The sequence below is a fragment of the Anabrus simplex genome, chromosome 10 (assembly GCF_040414725.1).
Source record: "Anabrus simplex isolate iqAnaSimp1 chromosome 10, ASM4041472v1, whole genome shotgun sequence".
Taxonomy (NCBI): domain Eukaryota; kingdom Metazoa; phylum Arthropoda; class Insecta; order Orthoptera; family Tettigoniidae; genus Anabrus; species Anabrus simplex.
This window is the reverse complement of record NC_090274.1, coordinates 76120233-76140458: the sequence shown is the minus strand read 5'-3', so window position 1 is coordinate 76140458 and position 20226 is coordinate 76120233. Positions and strand designations below refer to the sequence as shown.

General features: G+C 40.3%; 1 protein-coding gene across 1 annotated transcript in view; it reads left to right on the top strand.

The window, feature by feature from the left end:
* Positions 1-20226, top strand: part of LOC136881920 (beta-alanyl-bioamine nonribosomal peptide synthetase ebony-like) — a 319523-nt gene that overhangs the window by 285038 nt on the left and 14259 nt on the right. Inside the window, exons 10-14 of the mRNA XM_067154366.2 lie at positions 8002-8214; positions 16372-16534; positions 16635-16760; positions 16917-17054; positions 18272-18455. Coding sequence (XP_067010467.2) covers positions 8002-8214; positions 16372-16534; positions 16635-16760; positions 16917-17054; positions 18272-18455 — 824 coding nt within the window. The remainder of the gene's footprint in view (positions 1-8001; positions 8215-16371; positions 16535-16634; positions 16761-16916; positions 17055-18271; positions 18456-20226) is intronic.

Sequence of the window (20226 nt, the reverse complement as noted above, 5' to 3'; positions counted from 1 at the left end):
TTTCTGTTAGAAAGACGCAACTCATCGCACCTCGGGAAATTTATTAGGTAATTCTGATAAGACGTGTCCCTCGAATTCCATTCCCTGTTATGTGTAGCATGAATTTCTTCGGTTCTGAACGCAAAACCATTTACCAGTAAAGACTAATTTGCTACACATAACAAAGTAGAAGCGTTCTTGCTGATAACAATCGATGAGGGTGTTAAAATGTATCTACTTCAGCTAAATCCTTCCGGAAGGAGGAGGGCGTGGTGAGGCGGTGGAGGAGCCCTTTGGCCCTTTAGCCCATTAGCCCTAGGAGGAGAACGAGGAGGAGGAGAAGGAGGAGGAGTTAGAGGAAAAGCCCTTTTGTTCTGAACACATCAATCAATGTTATAATCACATGTTGAAGTTAACGACATCGAGACAGTGTTCGATTCTAGTCTTAATTACTTCTTTTGTAATCTAATCTTCTTAGAACAAAGGTATCCCGTGATATGTTCTAAACACATGTTGTATCGTTCCGCATGAGCTACGTGCTAGTAACCCATGCCAACTATTGACTGATATTTCATGTTACATGTTTATGCGATAACTTGTTCGACTGCTAGGGACTTTCATGTAACCAATGTATTTCTTATAGCATCAATTGTTCTGTTTAATTTTAGTCTCCGTGTTTGCGATAATAGAACAGGGTTTGAATCTATGTTTTTTCTATTGTAACTAAATCAGATTATCGTTTACCGAGCGAGTTGGCTATGCAGTATAGTTTTTCTGTAGGTTTTGATTTTCACACAAGACGAATATCATAAGTTGTACTTTTGCTATATCGTTTACCGAGCGAGTTGGCTACGCAGTACGTGCATAGTGTGTTTTTTATTTTTATACTAGGCAAATTTTTGAAGTTGTACTTTTGCAATATCGTTTGGTAAGCGAGTTAGCTACGGGATATGTGCACAGTGTTTTTTGATTTTCACACTAAGCAAATCATTGAAGTTGTAGTTTTGCAATATCGTTTACTGGGTGAGTTAGCTACGCGTTATGTGCACAGTGTGTTAATGTTTTTTACACTGGCTAAATCATTAAAATTGTGCTTTAGTTCTGAACACATCAAACAATGTTCTAATCACATGTTGAAGTTAACAACATCGATTACAGTCTTCGATTCTAGTCTTGTTATGTTTCAATCTGATTTTCTGAGAAAAAAGTATCCCCTTACATGTTCTAAACACATGTTGTATCGAGTACAGAGTTCGATTCTAGTCTTGATCACTTGTTTAGTGATCTGAACACATCAATCAATGTTCTGACCACATGTTGAGGTTAACGACATCGATTCTAGTCTTGTTACGTTTCTTTTGTGATCTTCAAGTCTAAACATGCATAATGATGTTATCGCGGCACACTCTTGCCTTCGCGATGCGTGTTCGGTAAAGCTATGCCTTAACAAAGTAGGCGGAGGAGGAGGAGCTGGAGGAGGAGGAGGAGGAGGTGGAGGAGAAGGATGAGAGCTTATCAGCCTATGTATAGCCGCCACGACATTTCAAAGGTATAGCAGCACGGTGCACTGTTGATTATGTTTTTCTTATGCTATCATGTTCTACATACTGCGAACCTAGGTTTAGGCGGAAAAATTGTGTCCGTTTTGCTCTACGATACACCGTTTTCGAAATATTTAACATTTTGTATTTAAGCCCTAAATTCAATGAATCGAACTAGCACGGCACGTTATACTCTCTACCATAGAAAGACCTGATCATGTTACAAAAACTAGCTTCAATACAAGCTAAAACAGAGCAAATGCCAAAGAGTCTAAATAGGAACCGATACGTTGATCTCATTAGACTAAGTTTTTCTTATGCTAATATGCTCCTCATACTGCGAACCCGGGTATTAGGCGGAAAAAAATTGTACGTTTTGCTCTACGATGCACCGTTTTCGAGATATTTAACATTTTGCATTTAAGCCCTAAATTTAATGAATCGAACCAGCACGGCACGTTATATTCTCTACCATAGCTAGACCTGATCATGTTACAAAAACTTGCTTCAATACAAGCTAAAACAGAGCAAATGCCAAAGGACCTAAGTAGGAACCGAACCGTTGCTCTCATCATTAGACTATGTTTTTCTTATGCCATCATGTTCCTCATACTGCGAACCCAGATATGAGGCGGAAACATTTTGTCCGTTTTGCTCTACGATGCACCGTTTTCGAGATATTTAACATTTTGAATTTAAGCCCCAAATTTAATGAATCGAACTAGCACGGTACATTAGCCTCTAAGCTAGCTTTCTTCATAAGAGCAGCAGCCATCTTGCGCAAGCACCCTTAAGCTGTCTTATAAGGAGTAGTGTATAGCCACCATCTTGTGTCCGCCACCTTGCGCACTCATCCTTAAGGTGTCTCAAGCCATCTTGCGCAAGGACCCTTAAGGAGTCATGTATAGCCGCCATCTCGTGCAATTAGCGTCGAGAGATTTCTGCTGTATAATATTTTTAATTATCCGCCCCCACATTCCAAGGGTAAGTAGCTAAATAGCGCAGCACTGAGGTTAGCGATGCAAGATGGTGGATGACAGCTGTGACGTAAAAATTGCCCGCTACTACGATAAAGATAGCAGCACGGTGCTCTGTTGATTAAAGATGGCTGCTTGTCAAATAGAATTCAAAGGTAAGTAACTAAAGAGTGCAGCACGGTGCTCTCTTGATTGAAGATGGCGGATGACAGCTGTCAAAAAAGCACGTGGATTTGTTTACCGATTAAAATCTCGCGCTAGTGAGGTTAAGTTGGCACCACTAACGTTTAGGTCCGTCAAGATGGCAGCACTGAGGTTAGCGATGCGTTGTTGTCGATGATAGCTGTCAAAAGCACGTGGCTTCTTTACCAATTCAAATTTCCCGCGGATGGAGGAGCGGGCCCCTGGGAAGGCCTCCCGGGAAGAGCAGAAAGAGCGGGCTCCTGGGAGCCGGAGGAGGAGGCGGCAGAATCCCTGACTTTATCTACTCTTAATCCATAGTTTTCCGGGTCGCTGAGATGAATAGTAACATTCCTGATTTTTAAAGTCCAACGTCAGCCCCCTTTGGCATGGAGGGTGAGAAAGGGTGAAAAAATTAATTGTCAAAAATGCCCATGGTGATAGACGTGCGTGTGTTCCAGTATGACTTACAAGTATGACTCACTACCTGGAAAACATACTGTGGGAGTAAGACGCCCCTAGAACCATTACGGAAGCGGGTGAAATATAATCCATATTAGGAAATAGAAGTCAGTTTGGCGCGATCTATATATACTGTACTATATATATAAATTAAGGCATAAAATGAAAACAGGCGTGAATTAATGAGACCATTCTAGGCATCCTAGAAACTTAAAACTTGGTACCAGACAACCTGATGACTTTAGGATCCCTGGAAAAATCTAAAATTCTCAAAATTCTCTGAGAGGGACACGCTGGGAGTTTCAAATCTGCATGTGAACACAGTCGGTGATATTTATCCAGAACGATAACCTATAGGTTTCATGGGCTTAAAAGTTTCCTGAAAGTCCTAATTTTTAACCCCCTCCCCCATATCAAGAGGGCAGCACAATCTCCCAGACGAGTTAGAAAATTGAAATTTGCCAATATTATGGCTTTTAGCCTGTTACCGACGGAAAATTTACGAGATGTTTAAACATTTTATTTTTTACTCCTGGAAAATATCGAAATATGGAGGCAATTTTAATGTCGGTGCAGACCTTCCTTTCGAGGTATTTGGTGGCTAAATGGTAAGTCGTATCACAAAACGGATGGCACAATCTCAGTTCAATTTGGAGTGATCTACAACTTTGGTCCTATGATTTTTTGTCGTATCTATCCCTTATGTTAAATTTGGCTCTATTTCTGGATTTACCTAAATTTCGCACTTTGTACATGTATAATTGATGGTTTGATTCACTTACAGGAAAGATGGGATCATCAAATTCTACACGAATGTTGGCCCACCCAGCCAAATTCTATGTTTGAAGCTGTCGCATAAGTATCTGAAAAGTAATTCACTGTATGAAAACCTTACACAAATTTGACCCTATTCAACGATTTAAAATAATATTGCCTTTAAATAGATGAGATACGAGGAAATATCATAGGGCCAGCCATTTAGATCGCTAAATGAGGCCCGAGGCGTCTTTTCATACAATCCGTTTTTCAATATGAATGCACCGTTTAGCAGCAGTTAATCTGTAAATGAAGGTGAACATGCATATACTTCCGTATGCCGATCTACATTTATTAATTTATGTCGAATTGTAGCGATCTAGAAGGGGGGGTGTCTTACATTGTAATTAATACTTTACATATCAATAGTGACTGTCAGCAGGAGGTCGTCTGCTGTTGTAATCAGTACTCTCCACATCGACTTTAACTACCAATAGGAATGAGGTCCTTCTCCAACGCCTGTGTACCATTGTAATGTATAATTCCCTTCTTGATTTGACTAGTAGAAGGCAAGGGAGCGTGCATTAAAAAAACTCTTTTACCTGATTCTCTTTATAATTAGGTATATGTACCCCCGATTATAAACAGATTTACCCATCAAAATGTGACTGACGTTACGCATAGTGAATTGCGGCAGACAAGTGGACCTGTTGTTATCATCACAACTCTGCAACTCGCACCTTACATTGGAAACAACGTCTGCGGACCTCCGTATGTTTCTTCTCGGATAAGGCCAAGAGACATGCAATTAAAAAATTATTATTCACTTCATGTACAGCAATTTACTTCGATATCCGTATACATTGTAGAGTACCGTAGCGAAGCACGGGTACATTTGCTAGTACATGTATAAAATTGATTTGCATACAGCAGAGATCTACTTTTAACAAGTTATTTATTGGAAGTGAACTGGGTGGCAGGCTCGCTGGACAACCGGCAGTGAACAACGGAAACGAAAGATCTAATTTCACTCATGTCAGCGGGTGACCTCGTACACAGCTATCTCCTGGATGGAAGCTTACAGCTCATATCTGCACGACTATCCCCGAGATTGAGATTTATAATTAAAGAAAACATGATTTATAATGTTACAGTTTCCCCGTCTTGAACGCCACGCCCATAACTGCACGGTCAACTCACTGTTATCTTATTATTGTAAGAGCTTACGCGATAACCACCTGGCTGTCGTACAAGGTAACTAAAAGACCATCCATTGGGCTTACAACTTGTAAACACTCACGGAATCCCCTGCCCATCAACCACTTGGCTATGTGGTTAGGGATGTGTCGAGGCTAAGCAGCGGTAGGACAAGGCACTTCGTGGCTGTATCTATGACCGCAGTCGGGCTGTACAATCAAACATTCTGTGTTCTAATGCGTGAAGATATTTTCCCGTTATCACTCCAGACAAATGCTAGAGATGAGTATGGAAGCAGCTTTAGTAAGCGTACTAGTAATCTGTCATACAAAAGGCAGGGGGTATCCAGTCCCCGAGCTATGATAATTACAATTAAGGTATAGCCCTCAGCATTTGGCCTGCTAGGCTGTGTGGCTTAGACGCTGGCCTTCTAGAGAAATCGAACCCGGAGACTACTACTCCGCAGTGCCGATGCCCTCTAAATTACAGACTAGTATGCTTACCATTCATCCAAAGCAGCCTCTATACTGGCATACGCGTAAATAAATCTAATCCCTTTTTTATTTGCAAGTAGTTTAATGTCGCATTAACAGATGGAAAGTTTTCAGCGATGGAAGGATAGGAAAGGGGTTAGACAAGGAAGGTAGTGGACGTAGCCATAGTTAAGATGCATTCCCAGCATTTGCCTGGTGTGATAATAGGAAACTACGAAAACTATCTTCAGGATGAGATAAAAATATCCAGTCCCCGAGCTAAGATAATTACAATTAAGGTATAGCGCCTAGCATTTAGCCTGCTAGGGTGTGTGGCCTAGACGCTGGCCTTCTAGAGAAATCGAACCCAGAGACCTCAAACAGGCATGCTACGACTGTAGATGCAGGTAAAAAATATCTATCCTAGCTGGAAATCGACTTCGAGACCTCTAGATAAGAGCTAAGAACTTAACATTTTAAAAAATCATATCTGATTATTTTTATATATTTTACTTCGACTGAATAATAGAGAATGTTAACAAGTGGCAAGGTCTGTAGCATGCTGTTACATCACAAACTAGATACTATGTTTCCTGTTGTAGACTGCAGTGCGTCACGCACGCCAAGTATCAGACAGACACACGTATGCACTTGACACACACACTACAAGACCAATTCAGGGCAGTAATTTCATTTATAATAATTCAATCAAATGCTAGAACTGTATGTTACAACACCTAACAATATTGTTCTGTCTTATTACGCTAATCAGTGGCCACTTCGTAGGCTAAAGCCCCTGAAGATATAAACAGAAATGTATACATACATGTTTAGCTACACATCACTAACCGCGCGGCTAATTCGCTGGGTATATATGTGTTGCATTATCACATAATGCTACCCGTCGTTTTACATTTTTACTCCAGTTGAATCGAACCCCGGGACCTGCAACGCATTCGATAACAGCATACGCTAGTTATTCGATTCCCGACAGTGTCCAGAATGTTAACAAAGCTTCACGGCATAAAAAAAGTAACCCAAACCACGCAGTAGAAGCGACCGTGGTGTTAATTAAGGTACAGCCCCAACATTTGCCTGTTGTAAAAATCAGAAACCACGGAAACCCATCTTCAGGGCTGTCGACTGTCGGGTTCGACCCCGCCAGCTACGCATTCTTAACCGCACAGCTATTTATCTCTGTATAGTTGTGTTGCAATGGCATTAAAACATAATGCTACTAGGCCTAGAACTTTACAGTATAAAAATATGATTTTATAACTCTATAGCTACGCTCCTCTCTCCAAAATGGTGTCGGGAAGGGACCATGTCGAGAAGGGCAGCTTGCTTTATGTCGAGAAGGGCGGCTTGCATGCAAACTATAACGGGAAGGGTCTTGTCGAGAAGGGCAGCTTGCTTTAAATGTATGTCGGGAAGGGTCCGTGTCGAAAAGGGCAGCTTGCCTTAAAACTATAGTCCTTAGGCCCCCTCTAAGATGGTAACGCGAAGGGGCATATCGAGAATGGCAGCTTTTCTTAATCCACTGTGGTTAGGCCCACCTGGCAATGTCCTCGTTCAAAAATTCCGAAGCGTGGCTAAGTCCCGTAATTTAAATTTCACGCTCCCTACGTGGTTAAAACGGCAACAGTGAGGTTAGGACCTGTTAAGGTGGGAGCAATGACGTTAGCCACATGCACTTGCTTAAAATCCACGCGTTTAGGACCTGTCAAGTTAGCAGATGTCAGAAGCACGTAAAGATGACAAATGTGAAAAGCACGTGGATTTTAAATTCCTCGCCCTCTACGTCATCAAGATGGCAGTAGTGAGATTAGGTTCTGTTAAGATGGTACCGCTGAGGTTAGCCACGTTCACTTGTTTAAAATCCACGTGGTTAGGACCTGTCGTCTTGACAGCTGTCAAAAGCACGTGGATTTTAAACTGCTCGCCGCCACGTGCATAAGGTGGCAACAATGAAGTTAGGATCTGTTAAGATGGCAGCAGTGAGGTTAGCGATGTTCTGTTGTCCTTAAAAGTGAGGTTACGGTCCGTCAAGATGACAGCTGTCACCTTGACAGTGGTCAAAAAGCACGTGCCCAAGCACGTGGCTTTGTTTACAAACAAAAGCACGTGGTCGTGACATCACGGTAACGTTGTCATGACGCCATGGGGTCAATGACCTCGTGTGCTGACTCAGCAGAAAAATGCTGACGCCATTTTTTGGAATCACCACTGCTCCCTTACTATCCTCCTCTCTTGACTATTCAATCAATTGTCGCCGTGTCATAGTGCGCAGCCTGTCGAAGTAACTTTAAACTATCTGATACATTAGTTGTAGCGAGCTACATTCATTTGTTTGTGAACACTAAAGCTGGGTAATTTAATCTTTGGCTTACCCTCCTACTTTAACTGTATGTTTGTTGTTATTAATTTTTATTGTAGGCTCTGAGAGCGAGCGGGTGGAACTCGACTACTCGGACGTACCGGAGAAGCAGAAGGACGCTGCTACAACGCTCTTCGAGACAGTAGTGTCTGTACTTGGCAGACCGGCGCGCTCTAGACTCAGCCTCTCGTCGAACTTCTACGAGCTAGGAGGCAACTCGCTCAACTCCGTGTACACGGTAACCAAGCTCCAGGACCAGGGATACCCCATAAGTAAGTACAGTTGAAACCGTTCGTTGCAACATCGCTTTTAATGATATTTCGTCGAAATATAACGGTGCCGTCTTCTTCTTTTGACTTCAAGTGCCATCTCCTCTTAGCAGGTCAGCTACCTTCATAGAGATTCTTGCTTTAGATGATACAGCGTGAAAGAGCTCAATAGTGGAACAGTTGAACTAATTTTTTAGATTCTCAATCCATGAAATACGTCTTCTTTCTGGTCTTCTTTCACCTTGTATTTTCCCTTGAATGACCAGCTGAAGTAGATGATATTTCTCTCCTCGCATCACATGAACGAGATACTGCAGATTTCTGATTTTGACAGTATTCAATATTTCCTTTCTCTTCCTCATTCGCCTCATTACCTCATCGTTTGTAATTTTATCTTTACAACTCAACCTCCTGTACGTTCATAGCTCAAATGTCCATTTCTCTTTTCTTTATGGTGCATGTCTCAAATCCATAGAACAAGGTGGAGAAGACGTAACATCTCTGAAGTCTAATTTTTACATGTAAACTAAGGTCTCTGCTACAGAACACTCTCCTGATTTTTATAAACATTTATGGCTTGGGCTATCCTGGCCTTTACTGCCTCAGTGAATGTTGTAGTTCACATTTGTTCCTTAAATACTTGCTGTACTGGTCCCTACATTGATCATCAAGCTCTCTTGGTGTTGTATTCGGGATACTACCATAACACGTGCTTTAATTGCAGTTGGTGTTAAGCCCCATTGGTCACTTGCCTCCATGACACCGTAGGCTTTCTCGAAACAAAAATGTGTCCCGTTTAAATCTTATATAAATACGGTGTTTAAAAAATACCTTGGTACGGCGTCACTTATTACGCCTTATCTTATAAAACGACTTATTTAGATCACATTTTCGGGGAAATTTATCGGCTATAACTGTGACGAGAATTTACGGTACCCTCATTTGTTGGACATATGTACTTGTGTGTGGGGACCTTATCTACCATTCTCGGCCATTGTTTGCATTGCCGTTAATTTATGTGCCTGAACGGTGCCTAATTAAAATGCATATTTTGCCATTATTACGTCAATAACTTCGATTTTCCTCATTGGTTCAGTAATCTAATCTTTGACTTGAGCATGCGCAGTCTCTCTTGAAAGGAGTGTTGCATGGCTTGACTGGCCGGCACGCCAGTCTGTTCCCGGCAGATCGCCATGATGGACGCGTTTGGAGGAGTTGTGTACAAAATGCGATTGAAAGTTGTTGGAGTGGAGTCTGATAAACCAGGTTAATAGCCTCGTTAACTAAGGCATTTGCCTTAGTTGTAGCGCAATAATGTTGTAGTGTGTTTCATATTTACAGTTCTTTAATATTAGTGTGACCGAACTATCTGAAGGAGGCTTCTCCATTGCAGAATGGGCTAGAACGTAAGCTATTGGATTACCGTATATTAAATTGGACACCCAAGGATGTAAGTACAAGTATCTTCTTAATTGTTTCGAAACTGTTCTACTGCCGGATTATTTGGAGAAGAAGAATGTGTGCATCAAGCTATCTGTGACATCTATTATATGAAAAAAGGGTTTTTGGCAACGCTGTTAATATTATTTCGTGTCTACTCCGCTACTGTAATTGAAATTAGGCCTATAGTTTATGGACATGTCGACCACCGTTTGTTCATTAAATTAAGCTGGAATTTCTTCTTCATCGGACATTTTAATGATATAAATTGTATCTTCTAAATATTAAAATGTAACTTAACGTGATTTTGGTAAAGTTCTATATCCAAATTATCATGGAGTAATTCTGGAACATGGCATATGCGCGGGTGAAAGGCCAATCATTCCATTCCTTTATTTAACTGTGATAATCGTTATGATACCGTTTTCTGTTTCCTAAAGTTATTATTATTATCATCATCATTAATTTAGCTGGTGGATTTCTTTCTACTTTTCTTGGTTCATATTTGTCGTATCCGTTGGACTGTTGTCAATGTTTTTAAAGACATTATGTGCTAGTATTGTTTTCGTAATGGATCATTGTTTAATTATTTATGGGATGGTTTATTTCCGGTCTTATTCGGCCATTACCGTTTTCCAGAGCGTCCTAAAATTAAAATTTAATAACCGGCGTTTAAATCCTCTATTTATATTTAGTTGAAGAAAGGTTAAATTAAAAATATTATAATTATATTATTGTAATATTGTGGCCGCAGGAAGGTGAAATGTGTTTCAACCATTCCTTAAAGATACTTATGGTTTCCCTCCTCAGATTATTCACTTCCGTATTTTCTTTCCTTCTTTCTTTCATTATTGCGTGTCATATTTTTATCTTATCTCCGGTACGCTAATTTTGTGGGGCCTTGAGTATTGTTTTTTTAAGTGGGATGTTGGCTTCGTTTTTGGGAAGCTGCATACTTGGTGTGTACCATTGTTCGTTTTCTGTGGAATTTTAAGTGTTTCCCTTCGTAATTTGTAATTATTGGAGACATATTTTATTCGGGTTCGTGTGATTTTCCCTTGTGTTCTCTTAATTATTTACGTGGGGAGTTTTTGGTCGGCTATCGTTGCCTTAAATATCGAGTGTGTTTCGGTGTTTCTTGATGATTGAAATCTTTGTGTACAGGTTCTGGAAACAAATTTCAGTTTAATGAGTTTAATTGTTGTATACCTTCACAAAGAAAAGCTGGCCAGTTGTGTAATTAATATTTTACGAACGGATTCATTTTAACATTTGTCATTGAGTGATTCTGATGCGAGCTGCAGACTCCGCTTACTTCTTGGTACTGTAAAATTTACTTTAGTGTGTAATCTGAGTGTGTTTTCACGATTTTAATTATTTGAAGAAAAGAAAAAGACCTTTGCCTCCTTTTTCAATGAATTAATAAGGAATTTTACCTTTATGGGGTAAAGTTCTTCGACTTACTTATTTGATTACAGCATAAGGATTATTTTTCATTGTTATCTGAGTGTACACTCAAAATTGTATCATTATAATAATAGATTTGGTTTAATGCATAATTGAAAGAGATTATTTAACATTCAATTATTTGTTCTTGGTTTTGTTTATTTTCCAACAGATTACAGAAGGTTATAAATATTTAAGTGTCACTCATAGATTTTATCTTTTCCACTAAATATTAAGTAAAGGTTGATTTATTGAAAATTTCGCTTTCATTTAGTAGTTAGCGATATTGACCTGGCAACACCTCAAGTAGCTAGTTTGATCCAGCCCTTCCTTTATGTTCTGTGCCCTCCACGCTGGTTTTGTTAATGCTGCTGCTGCTCGATGGTAAGTATTTTGCTTCTTGTGCTCATTTGGTGATATTTATGGGTTTTTATTATCATACCTGTTTTTATCTTTGTCGAGTTGCAATAACGTCCGATGTTGACTTTTGTTTGTTACGATTTGCAGATTGCTAGCAAAAATGTAATACTTATTATTGTCAGTCTGTTAGATAATCAGCTGCGAAGACGTCGCATTAAAGAAAAGTCGCACATAATATGACCATTAGAAAATCTGAAACAAACTTTACCATTGCGAAGGAATTGTGTCCATCACACCAAACGATTTCCATAATTTGGAAGGACAGAGAGGAAATACAGTCTTATTTCTAAGAAAATGTTGTGCGAATCAAGCGGGACAGATGATCTGAGTGCAAACATACAGGAGAATGGCTTAAGCAGAAAAGAAAAGAATATTTATTACTGTGCCGATCAATGGACCTATTCTTCAAGCGAAAGTGAATGACATTCTTCGCAGACCCATTCCACACTTACTGTATTGTAAGTACAGCATTTATTTCAGGTACATTTTTGGAAGTTTTGACTTAATTCTCTTAATTAACCATGTGAGTGTACAGCCTGAAATGTACAGATATGACAAAGATTCATGCGACTATCGGTTATAACGAGCGCTGATTGGTGGTGTCTTCGGGGTGGTTCGACTGTATAACTATTCTGTTCTGAATATCGGGTGCCTCATACTCAATTCAACTCCACGTGAATAACAGGAAGGTACTTATGGGGAGGAGCTGCCTAGTAAAGGCGAGGACCATTCACCAGAAGCTACGCGGGTTCGATTTCCGGTCAGGAAGTCGAAAATGTAAACAGCGAGTTTTCCACTTCTGGAGGTGCACATGGTTCTGAGGTTCATTCAGCCTACTCCAGAAATGAGTACCAGGTTAATTTCTGGGGGCAAGGGCGGCGGGGCATAGAGATAACCACTCTACCCAACCAAGTACCGAGGTTAAGATTACTTTACCTTCCACCTCCTGTCAGTGGGGGCAGTGGAATAATACCCATGTTATCCACTGCCTGCCGTAAAAGGCGACTAAAAGGGGCGGCAGCCACTCTTAACTTGGAAATGTAGGTCGGTGAGCACTGAGCCATTAGCTGATTCCTGAAATCCTTGCACTGACGTTTTCGTTTTACATCGCAACAACACAGATAGGTCTTATGGTGACGATGGGATAGGAAAAGGCTAGGAATGGGAAAGAAGCGGCCGTGGCCTTAATGCAGGTACATCCGTAGGATTTGCCTGGACTTAAAATGGTACACCGCGGAAAACCATATTCAGGGCTGCCAAGAGTGGGGCTTGAACCCACTGTCTCCCGAATGCAAGAACACAGCTGCGCACCTTACCGCACGGCGAACTCACTTGGTTGCCAGGCTGCTCACTTTCATCTATCCTATCCGACCTCCTCTCGTCAACATTTGCTCTTTTGCAAATCCGACGGTATTACGTCTGGAGGGCTAGGGAATCATTCATTTTTACACCTTTCGTAGCCTTTGTTCTTCATGGCCGATATCTTCATTCACACTTCTTCCACTTTTTCCCTCTGATCATTGTTAGCTGAGGATGTTTGCTTAGTTGTCCCCCCCCCCGTTCCTCCAACAGCCTTCGTGACCGGTACGGAGATGACTTTGACTTAAGGGGAGGTGTAACCGAAAACACATCACTATATTTTTAAATGCACTGAACCAACATTTTGAGACTAGCAAAGTAAAACTTAAAACTTTTCACAGTTATCGCATATTAAAAGGTGAGACTACAGTCACCTGAGTCACGGACCTGAAATAAGTGCATGTCACAATAAAAGAAACATATTAACAGGCGCAAAGCTCAGACTTTCCAATGTAACAGTGAGGACCGCGGCTGAGACGATGACACTAGAGAGGCATGGGACACTGCAACTGGAGAAAGATACTGGGACCAAAAAGAGGAGGTAAACGATGGGAACGAATATGAAGGGACGAACTGTACCGAAACAGAAGAAATAAAACTCAAACGAGTAACATTGCTGGGCATGTTATCACGATGGACATGGAGAGAGTGGGAGACAACGGTTAGAACGAGAGAAAAGTCTGGACTGACATGGGGATGAATGTGCAAGGGAAAGACAGCTGGAGAAATAAAAATATACACCAGCTAATATGCCAGCGCTCTATGACAGAGAAAGGTACAAGAATAGGATAGAGAAGCATCAGTGAGGGAATCGAGAGTTGAGGATACTGAAAATATCAGCTGAAGAACGCAAGAGGAGCCAGAGAGGATGAAGATGTTGTGGGAGGGCAGAAGAAAACCCAAGCCAGGACAAAGCTACACGTGGTCCTACACAAGGCTGTAACGAAAGGAGAAGAAGAAGACTAGGAATTTTGCTCGTTACGACGTGTCGTCTCTCCCGGTCTTCCGTATAAAGTTTATGCAAGACTCAAACATAGCCGTTGTGTAGGGTACTGGTTACCCGCGCCAATAAGTTTGTAATCTAACATATTACTTTCTAAAATCCGAATTCAGCATTGAGTATTACAGTATAACTACGGACAGTATCAGACTGTTGCTTTGCTGCTTAAATAATACATATTTTACATTGACCACTGTGAAGAATTCTGAAAATATTGCCAAGAATAAGCTTTCTCGCGTGATTAAAATCTGTTTTTTTGCTAGTTGCTTTACGTCGCACCGACGCAGATAGGTCTTATGGCGACGATGGCACAGGGAAGGGCTAGGAGTGGGAAGGAAGCGGCCGTGGCCTTAATTAAGGTACAGCCCCAGCATTTGCCTGGTGTGAAAATGGGAAACCACGGATTAAAATCTTGAAAAGAGGGAAACCTAGCACACTCTCACAACAAATGTCTAATTATTTTTCTGAATATTACTGTTCCGGGGTATTCGTGGACCAACAGAGGTGAAAGAAGGTGCCGGGGTGAATGGGTCTATCTACAATGTCAAGAAAAGAATTCAAACACTTAACTGAAGGTTATATTTTTGAAAAACAACAAATTTAACCACTTTTCACTTAGTGAGATAACAATGATATAGCAATTTAGAAACAAGACTTAGGAAAATCCAAGATTCCAGAACTTTAACTCTCTTGGGATACAAGCCCCTAGTTTTAAAATTTTTGAGTTTCCAGCTCAAATTTACAAAGAGCACAAATTTGTTCAAAGGGCAGAAATCCCCCAATACATGGAGCACTTGCTCCAACAATGGCAATCTCAGGCCTCCCAGAGGCACTTTTACAACACTCGAAAAAGAGCTAACGTGCTCTCAGTTCTCAAGCCTACTCAAGGCAACACAAAAACTATCTTACACCTTTTGGCCTTCCATGGCCCAACTTACGAATGAAACAGGGGGAATCTCGTACCCAACCTATAGGGCCTTCGTGTAAAAAGAAATAACAGTTAAATAAATGGCCCGAACACAAAATTAAAGGAGGCGAATGCTTGCGCTCCTAGATATGAATTATTAAAACCTAAAGGGCACTAGGCCGATGAAACAGGGGCTATTCCCAAACTATGGAGGTGACTCGTATAAGAATAAATTAAGACTTTACGGAAAGGAAGAAAACCAGTTACAAAACATAGTCACCTCAAACCAATATGAAGGGGAGCTCGAGAGTGTTCATCACTCTCTATCCCCGATTTAAAGCTAAAGATTTTATGAAGTTATTACATAAACCGGCAGAAGTTACATTTTCAGAAAAATAGGTTACATAGTTAAGGTTTCGGACCTCTCCCTCGGGTTAAACTGCAGAGCTAGCAAGAAATAAAGATGATAAAAAGGCCATTACCTTGTCGGTGTACTGCTGCCTGATGAAAGAGGCGCCTCCCGCCTCCTTTTTGACACACACACACTAGTTCAGATGACGATAAATTGGCCAAGAGACGTGAAAATCCGCAGTTTATAAACCCTCGAGGAAAGTTCGAGACCATTCAATATAAAACTAGCCACACCCTCTCATGTTTATTTGTGAATTTAAAGTTTACACTCAAAATCGAAGAAGACGGCTGTGATAGATCGAAAATTAATTACTGAAATTTGGGATTGGCTAGATTCAAAACTGGTGGAAAGAAAAGATAAATATTGCCAACCCAAAAATAAATGAACATCAATTCGTAAAAGAAACTTATGGATACGAAACGTCTTTAAATCAAAGGATCTTTCACTTCGCACCAGGGTGCATGATCATAGTTTTTTAGCAGTGACATCTATGAGGGAATGTCCAAACTTCTTGGTGAATGGAAGACAAAACAAGTAGAAATTCACACAGTTCAGGAAACTTCACAATAACAAAATTATATCATTTTATAGTGGTGACATCTGGTGAGTAAAGGTTTAAGTAGGTCTAGTTTGAAGTTCACAGTTCCTCCAGTGGAGGAGTTCTTTTAGGCGCAAGATTTAAATGTGCGGCGTAGAGATGTACCTCCCGGTACAATTACAATAAATGTACAGTTCCTCAGAAAAACATCTACCAAATAAGTATTTAAAATCAATGAACATTTCGGACGAAAGTGTATCTATGTTGTAAAAAATCGAAAGCTTTATAGAGATCGCTTAAAATTGGTAATGGTGGGAGTGTCATATCCCGGAATTCGCCTTAGTGCAGGAAAACCACGGAAACAATTCTCAGGACAGCCGTCGGTGGGGTCCAGACCCTCTCCGTCTCCCAAATACAGAGGCGTACAGCCCCTCCTGTTCTTGCTTGGCAGGTCGGAGTGCAGAGCTGTCGGACCACGGACCAGCCGACACCCACTCTGCATCCGCCAACCCAGCTTAGGACCCTCTTTTTAAACAACTCAACCTGTTAGTGAAGGCCGCCGCGGCAGCTAATAAGAGCTTCACTTTGCCGCTGTTCAATGAACATAAATATATTTGTATTTAATTCTTCCTTTCTAGCCATCACGGACTTCATCTCGGCGCGGAACATGGCGCACGTTCTTGAGCGAATGTACCCGCTTGGCGAGAATGAAGACAGAAACGCGGCTCTGCTGGCAGGAGAAAATATCAACAAGTACCTGGCTGAGCCACTCAAGGACTCTCATAAGGCGGATGTTACGAGGTGGGAACTCCATCTTCTACCAACATTCACTGCCCAGTTGAGCTTACGGCGTCTTCCCAGTAGATGCTAATGTCAATATGTGATGTTCTTGTTCGTGTAGGATCGTTGCTACCAGCTTCTATGAAAAGGCAGACTTGGAGCAGTGGTTGTTGCCCCATATTCACCGAGAGGACTACTCGGATCTTATGGATAAGCTGTGGGATCCCCTCGTAGAGAAGAACTACAGGTGCTGCGTACATACTTAAGAGATCTTACAGATATTTGGTTTAATCTTGCAAGTGAATGCTTGTTGGGTACCTACTGTAAAAGTAGCTCCCCTTTCATTAGATCAGATGTAAAGTCAGTCAGTGTATTTCATTGTTATTGCACTGTGTGTTCACAGTTTCGTCGTGAAGAGGCCTGAGGGAGATATCATCGGTGTTAGCCTTAACTTTGACGCTCATGATGAACCAGTTGTGGAGGTCCACAGCAAGCTGAAAATTGTGTTCGACTTTCTAGAGTACCTTGAAGGACCCATCAGGTAGACACATATATCCCGATTGAAACCACCGTAGTTTGAAAATCTTCAGCAATACATACTTTTGATGTCATCAGTCACCACTGATCTGCACTTAGGGCAGTCGCCCAGGTGGCACATTCCCTAACCGTCATTTCCCAAGTATTTTCTTGTTATTGAACATCTCCCTTGGTAAATTATTATTCTATAAACGAATATTTACCGCAATTTATCCTCTTCAATTCCAAATTCATCTTCATATTTTGAACTTTCCTACTTTTGAAAACATCACTCAAACTTATTCGTCTACTAATGCCATTCCACACCATCTCTCCACTGACAGTTTGGAACATACCGGTTAGTCGAGCAGCTCGTCTCCTTTTTCCCAAGTCTTCCTAGCCCAAACTTTGCAACATTTTTGTAAGGCTACTCTTTTGTCGAAAATCACCCAGAACAAATCGATCTGCTTTTCCTTGGATTTTTTCAGTTCTTGAATCAAGTAATCGTGGTGTCCCATACACTGGGACCATACTCTAGTTGGCGTCTTACCAGATACTTATATACCCTGTCCTTTATATCCTTACTACACCCCCTACATACCCGCATAACCATGTTTAAGAAATCTGTGCCCTTTATTTATAATACCGTTTGTGATCACCCCAATGAAGATCTTTCCTTATGTTAACGTCTACGTATTTACAGTGATCCCCATAAGGGAACTTCACTCCATCAACGCAGTAATTAAACCCGAGATGACTTTTCATATTTGTGAAACTCGCTTATAACGACGTTCATCATCATACCATTGCCTACTGTCCATCTCACAACATTATTGAAGTCATATTGCAGTTGCTCACAATCTTGTAACTTATTAATTACTCTGTAGAGAATAGCATCATCTGCAGAAAGCCTTATCTCTTATTCCGGTTCATTATTCATATCATTTACCTATAAATATAACAAAACATAAAGGTTCAATAATACTGTCTTGAGAAATTGTCCTCTTAATTATTACAGAGTCAGATAAAGGTTCACCTTGGCTGAGTTCTGTTTTCTAGAAATATAGCCACTCATTCAATCACTCTTTTGACTAGTTCAGTAGCCCTCATTTTTTGCCAGTAGTGTCCCATGGTCTACCCTGTCAAATGATAATGCTCACTTCCAAGAACTATGCCTACAAATAGCGTCTTCTAATTCATCCTCCCCACGATCGTCTTTATAAATCTAGTGGTTTGTTACAGGGACCAGAAACTACCCCAAGGCAGGAGGCAAGTGCTGCACAGCTTCATGATGTGCACAGACGAGTGTCTGAACTACCAGGAGAACATTAAAGTGGTACAGTTCATGGAGGAGGAGGTTCTGAGAATCGCCAGATCCAGAGGCTTTGCCGGCATCTTCACCACCAACACCAACCCTCTCACACAGGTATTGCCATTCTTCGAACATTCCGAGCTGACTTTGGTTAAATATTTGCGGTGTAAGAAATAGGCATCGCCTGCAGATTCTAAAACATTTCCAATCTAATTTATATTGTATTATTTTCTGGCATCTGTGAAGGGGTTACTTTCAATATACAATATACATGGACATTTACTGAGTCAAAAACCACAAGCCATTCTTGACTTTCCTCCAAAATACAAGAGATGACTCCAGAGGAGGCCAATGTTCATTCGTCCATTACTCTTTGTAGATATACAGCGTGCGTAAATAAATTAAAGAAAAAATAAATGTGGTGATTTGAATGTATAGAACACGAAGGCGTCAATAAATGACTTAGAAATTATAATAACTTTATATAGGATGTGAAATCAATAAATGAGACGAGTTAAAAAATGCTCTGACAGATGTGTTTGGAGAGGGTAATTCCAAATACTGAATTTAAGAAGTATGTTATCACGCCCTTTTTGTGTTATTGTAGATGTAATGATGTTACATATTCTAGGACAAAAGTGTACCTTATTCTTCATTATTTTAGTTGGTGCATATTTTATTGATAGAAAAGAACCAGATGTAATTAGTAGTAAATTCTGCAACATAACAATGGGTCTACCAGATTGTGAAGCTAATAGGGGAGTTAGAATACTGTGTGAAGATATAAGTATACAAGCAGATATAGCTTAAAGGGGAGACGGTAGGGAAATACCAATGCCAGATGAAATGTGTAAATAATTGCTGGCTAATGAAAGTTAATATGATGCTTGACAGAATAGGAATGGGATGAAGAGATGCAGGACTGAGATAAGAAATTGTGAAAGAAGTTAACGATTAGAGTGAAAGATACTGAGAAGCAAATAATAATGTTGGAATGTAAGACTGAAAGAACATCATGTGAATTCTGTGAAATTATCCAAAGAATATGAATTAATAAAGCAGACTGAGAAGTAGGAGGAGTATTGGGAATGGGGATATATAAAGGGATAAGGGACACACTTGACTAAAATCGTTGTTTATACTGCGGAGAAATAATGGAGGAGGCGCATCTGTTGAGAGTCTGTAGGGAGACTGAGGCACTGGGGAAGGATTATAAAAGAAAAGTAAAAATAGACAAAGAATTCTAACCTAGATGGTTATATTTTAAAAGATGAATCTGATGTATTTGTTAAAAAACATCAAAACCCACCCTAACCACACAGTAGTTGAATATCGCGGACTTTAGTCGGTCGATACGAAACAAGAATAAATAAAAAAATTAATAAAAAATAAATAAATAAATAAATAAATAAATAAATAAATAAATAAATAAATAAATAAATAAATAAATAATAAATAAATAAATAATGGATTACATCGGGAAGAACAGCAATATTTTTCTGTATTCTAAAAATCATGTGGCAAAGAAAAATAAGGATAAATAAAATAATGAAATGTATGGTACATATTTGTCGAGAATATGCAACATTCTATTACATCTAGGACAAGGAGAGAAAAATGCGTGAATACATGTGGAATTTACATAATTACTGAAATGAAAATGAAAACCTACAACCTGTTTTCCAGTCTTTGACCGGGTCAGGGATGTGCGAATGAATCATATATAGGCTGTTAGTACGATGGGGTCGCCACTCCCAAAGTGATTTATTAATGACTGATAATGAGAATGGAGAGTGTTGCTGAATGAAAGATGACAGGGAAACCGGAGTATCCGGAGAAAACCCTGTACCCTCCGCATTGTCCAGCACAAATCTCACATGGAGTG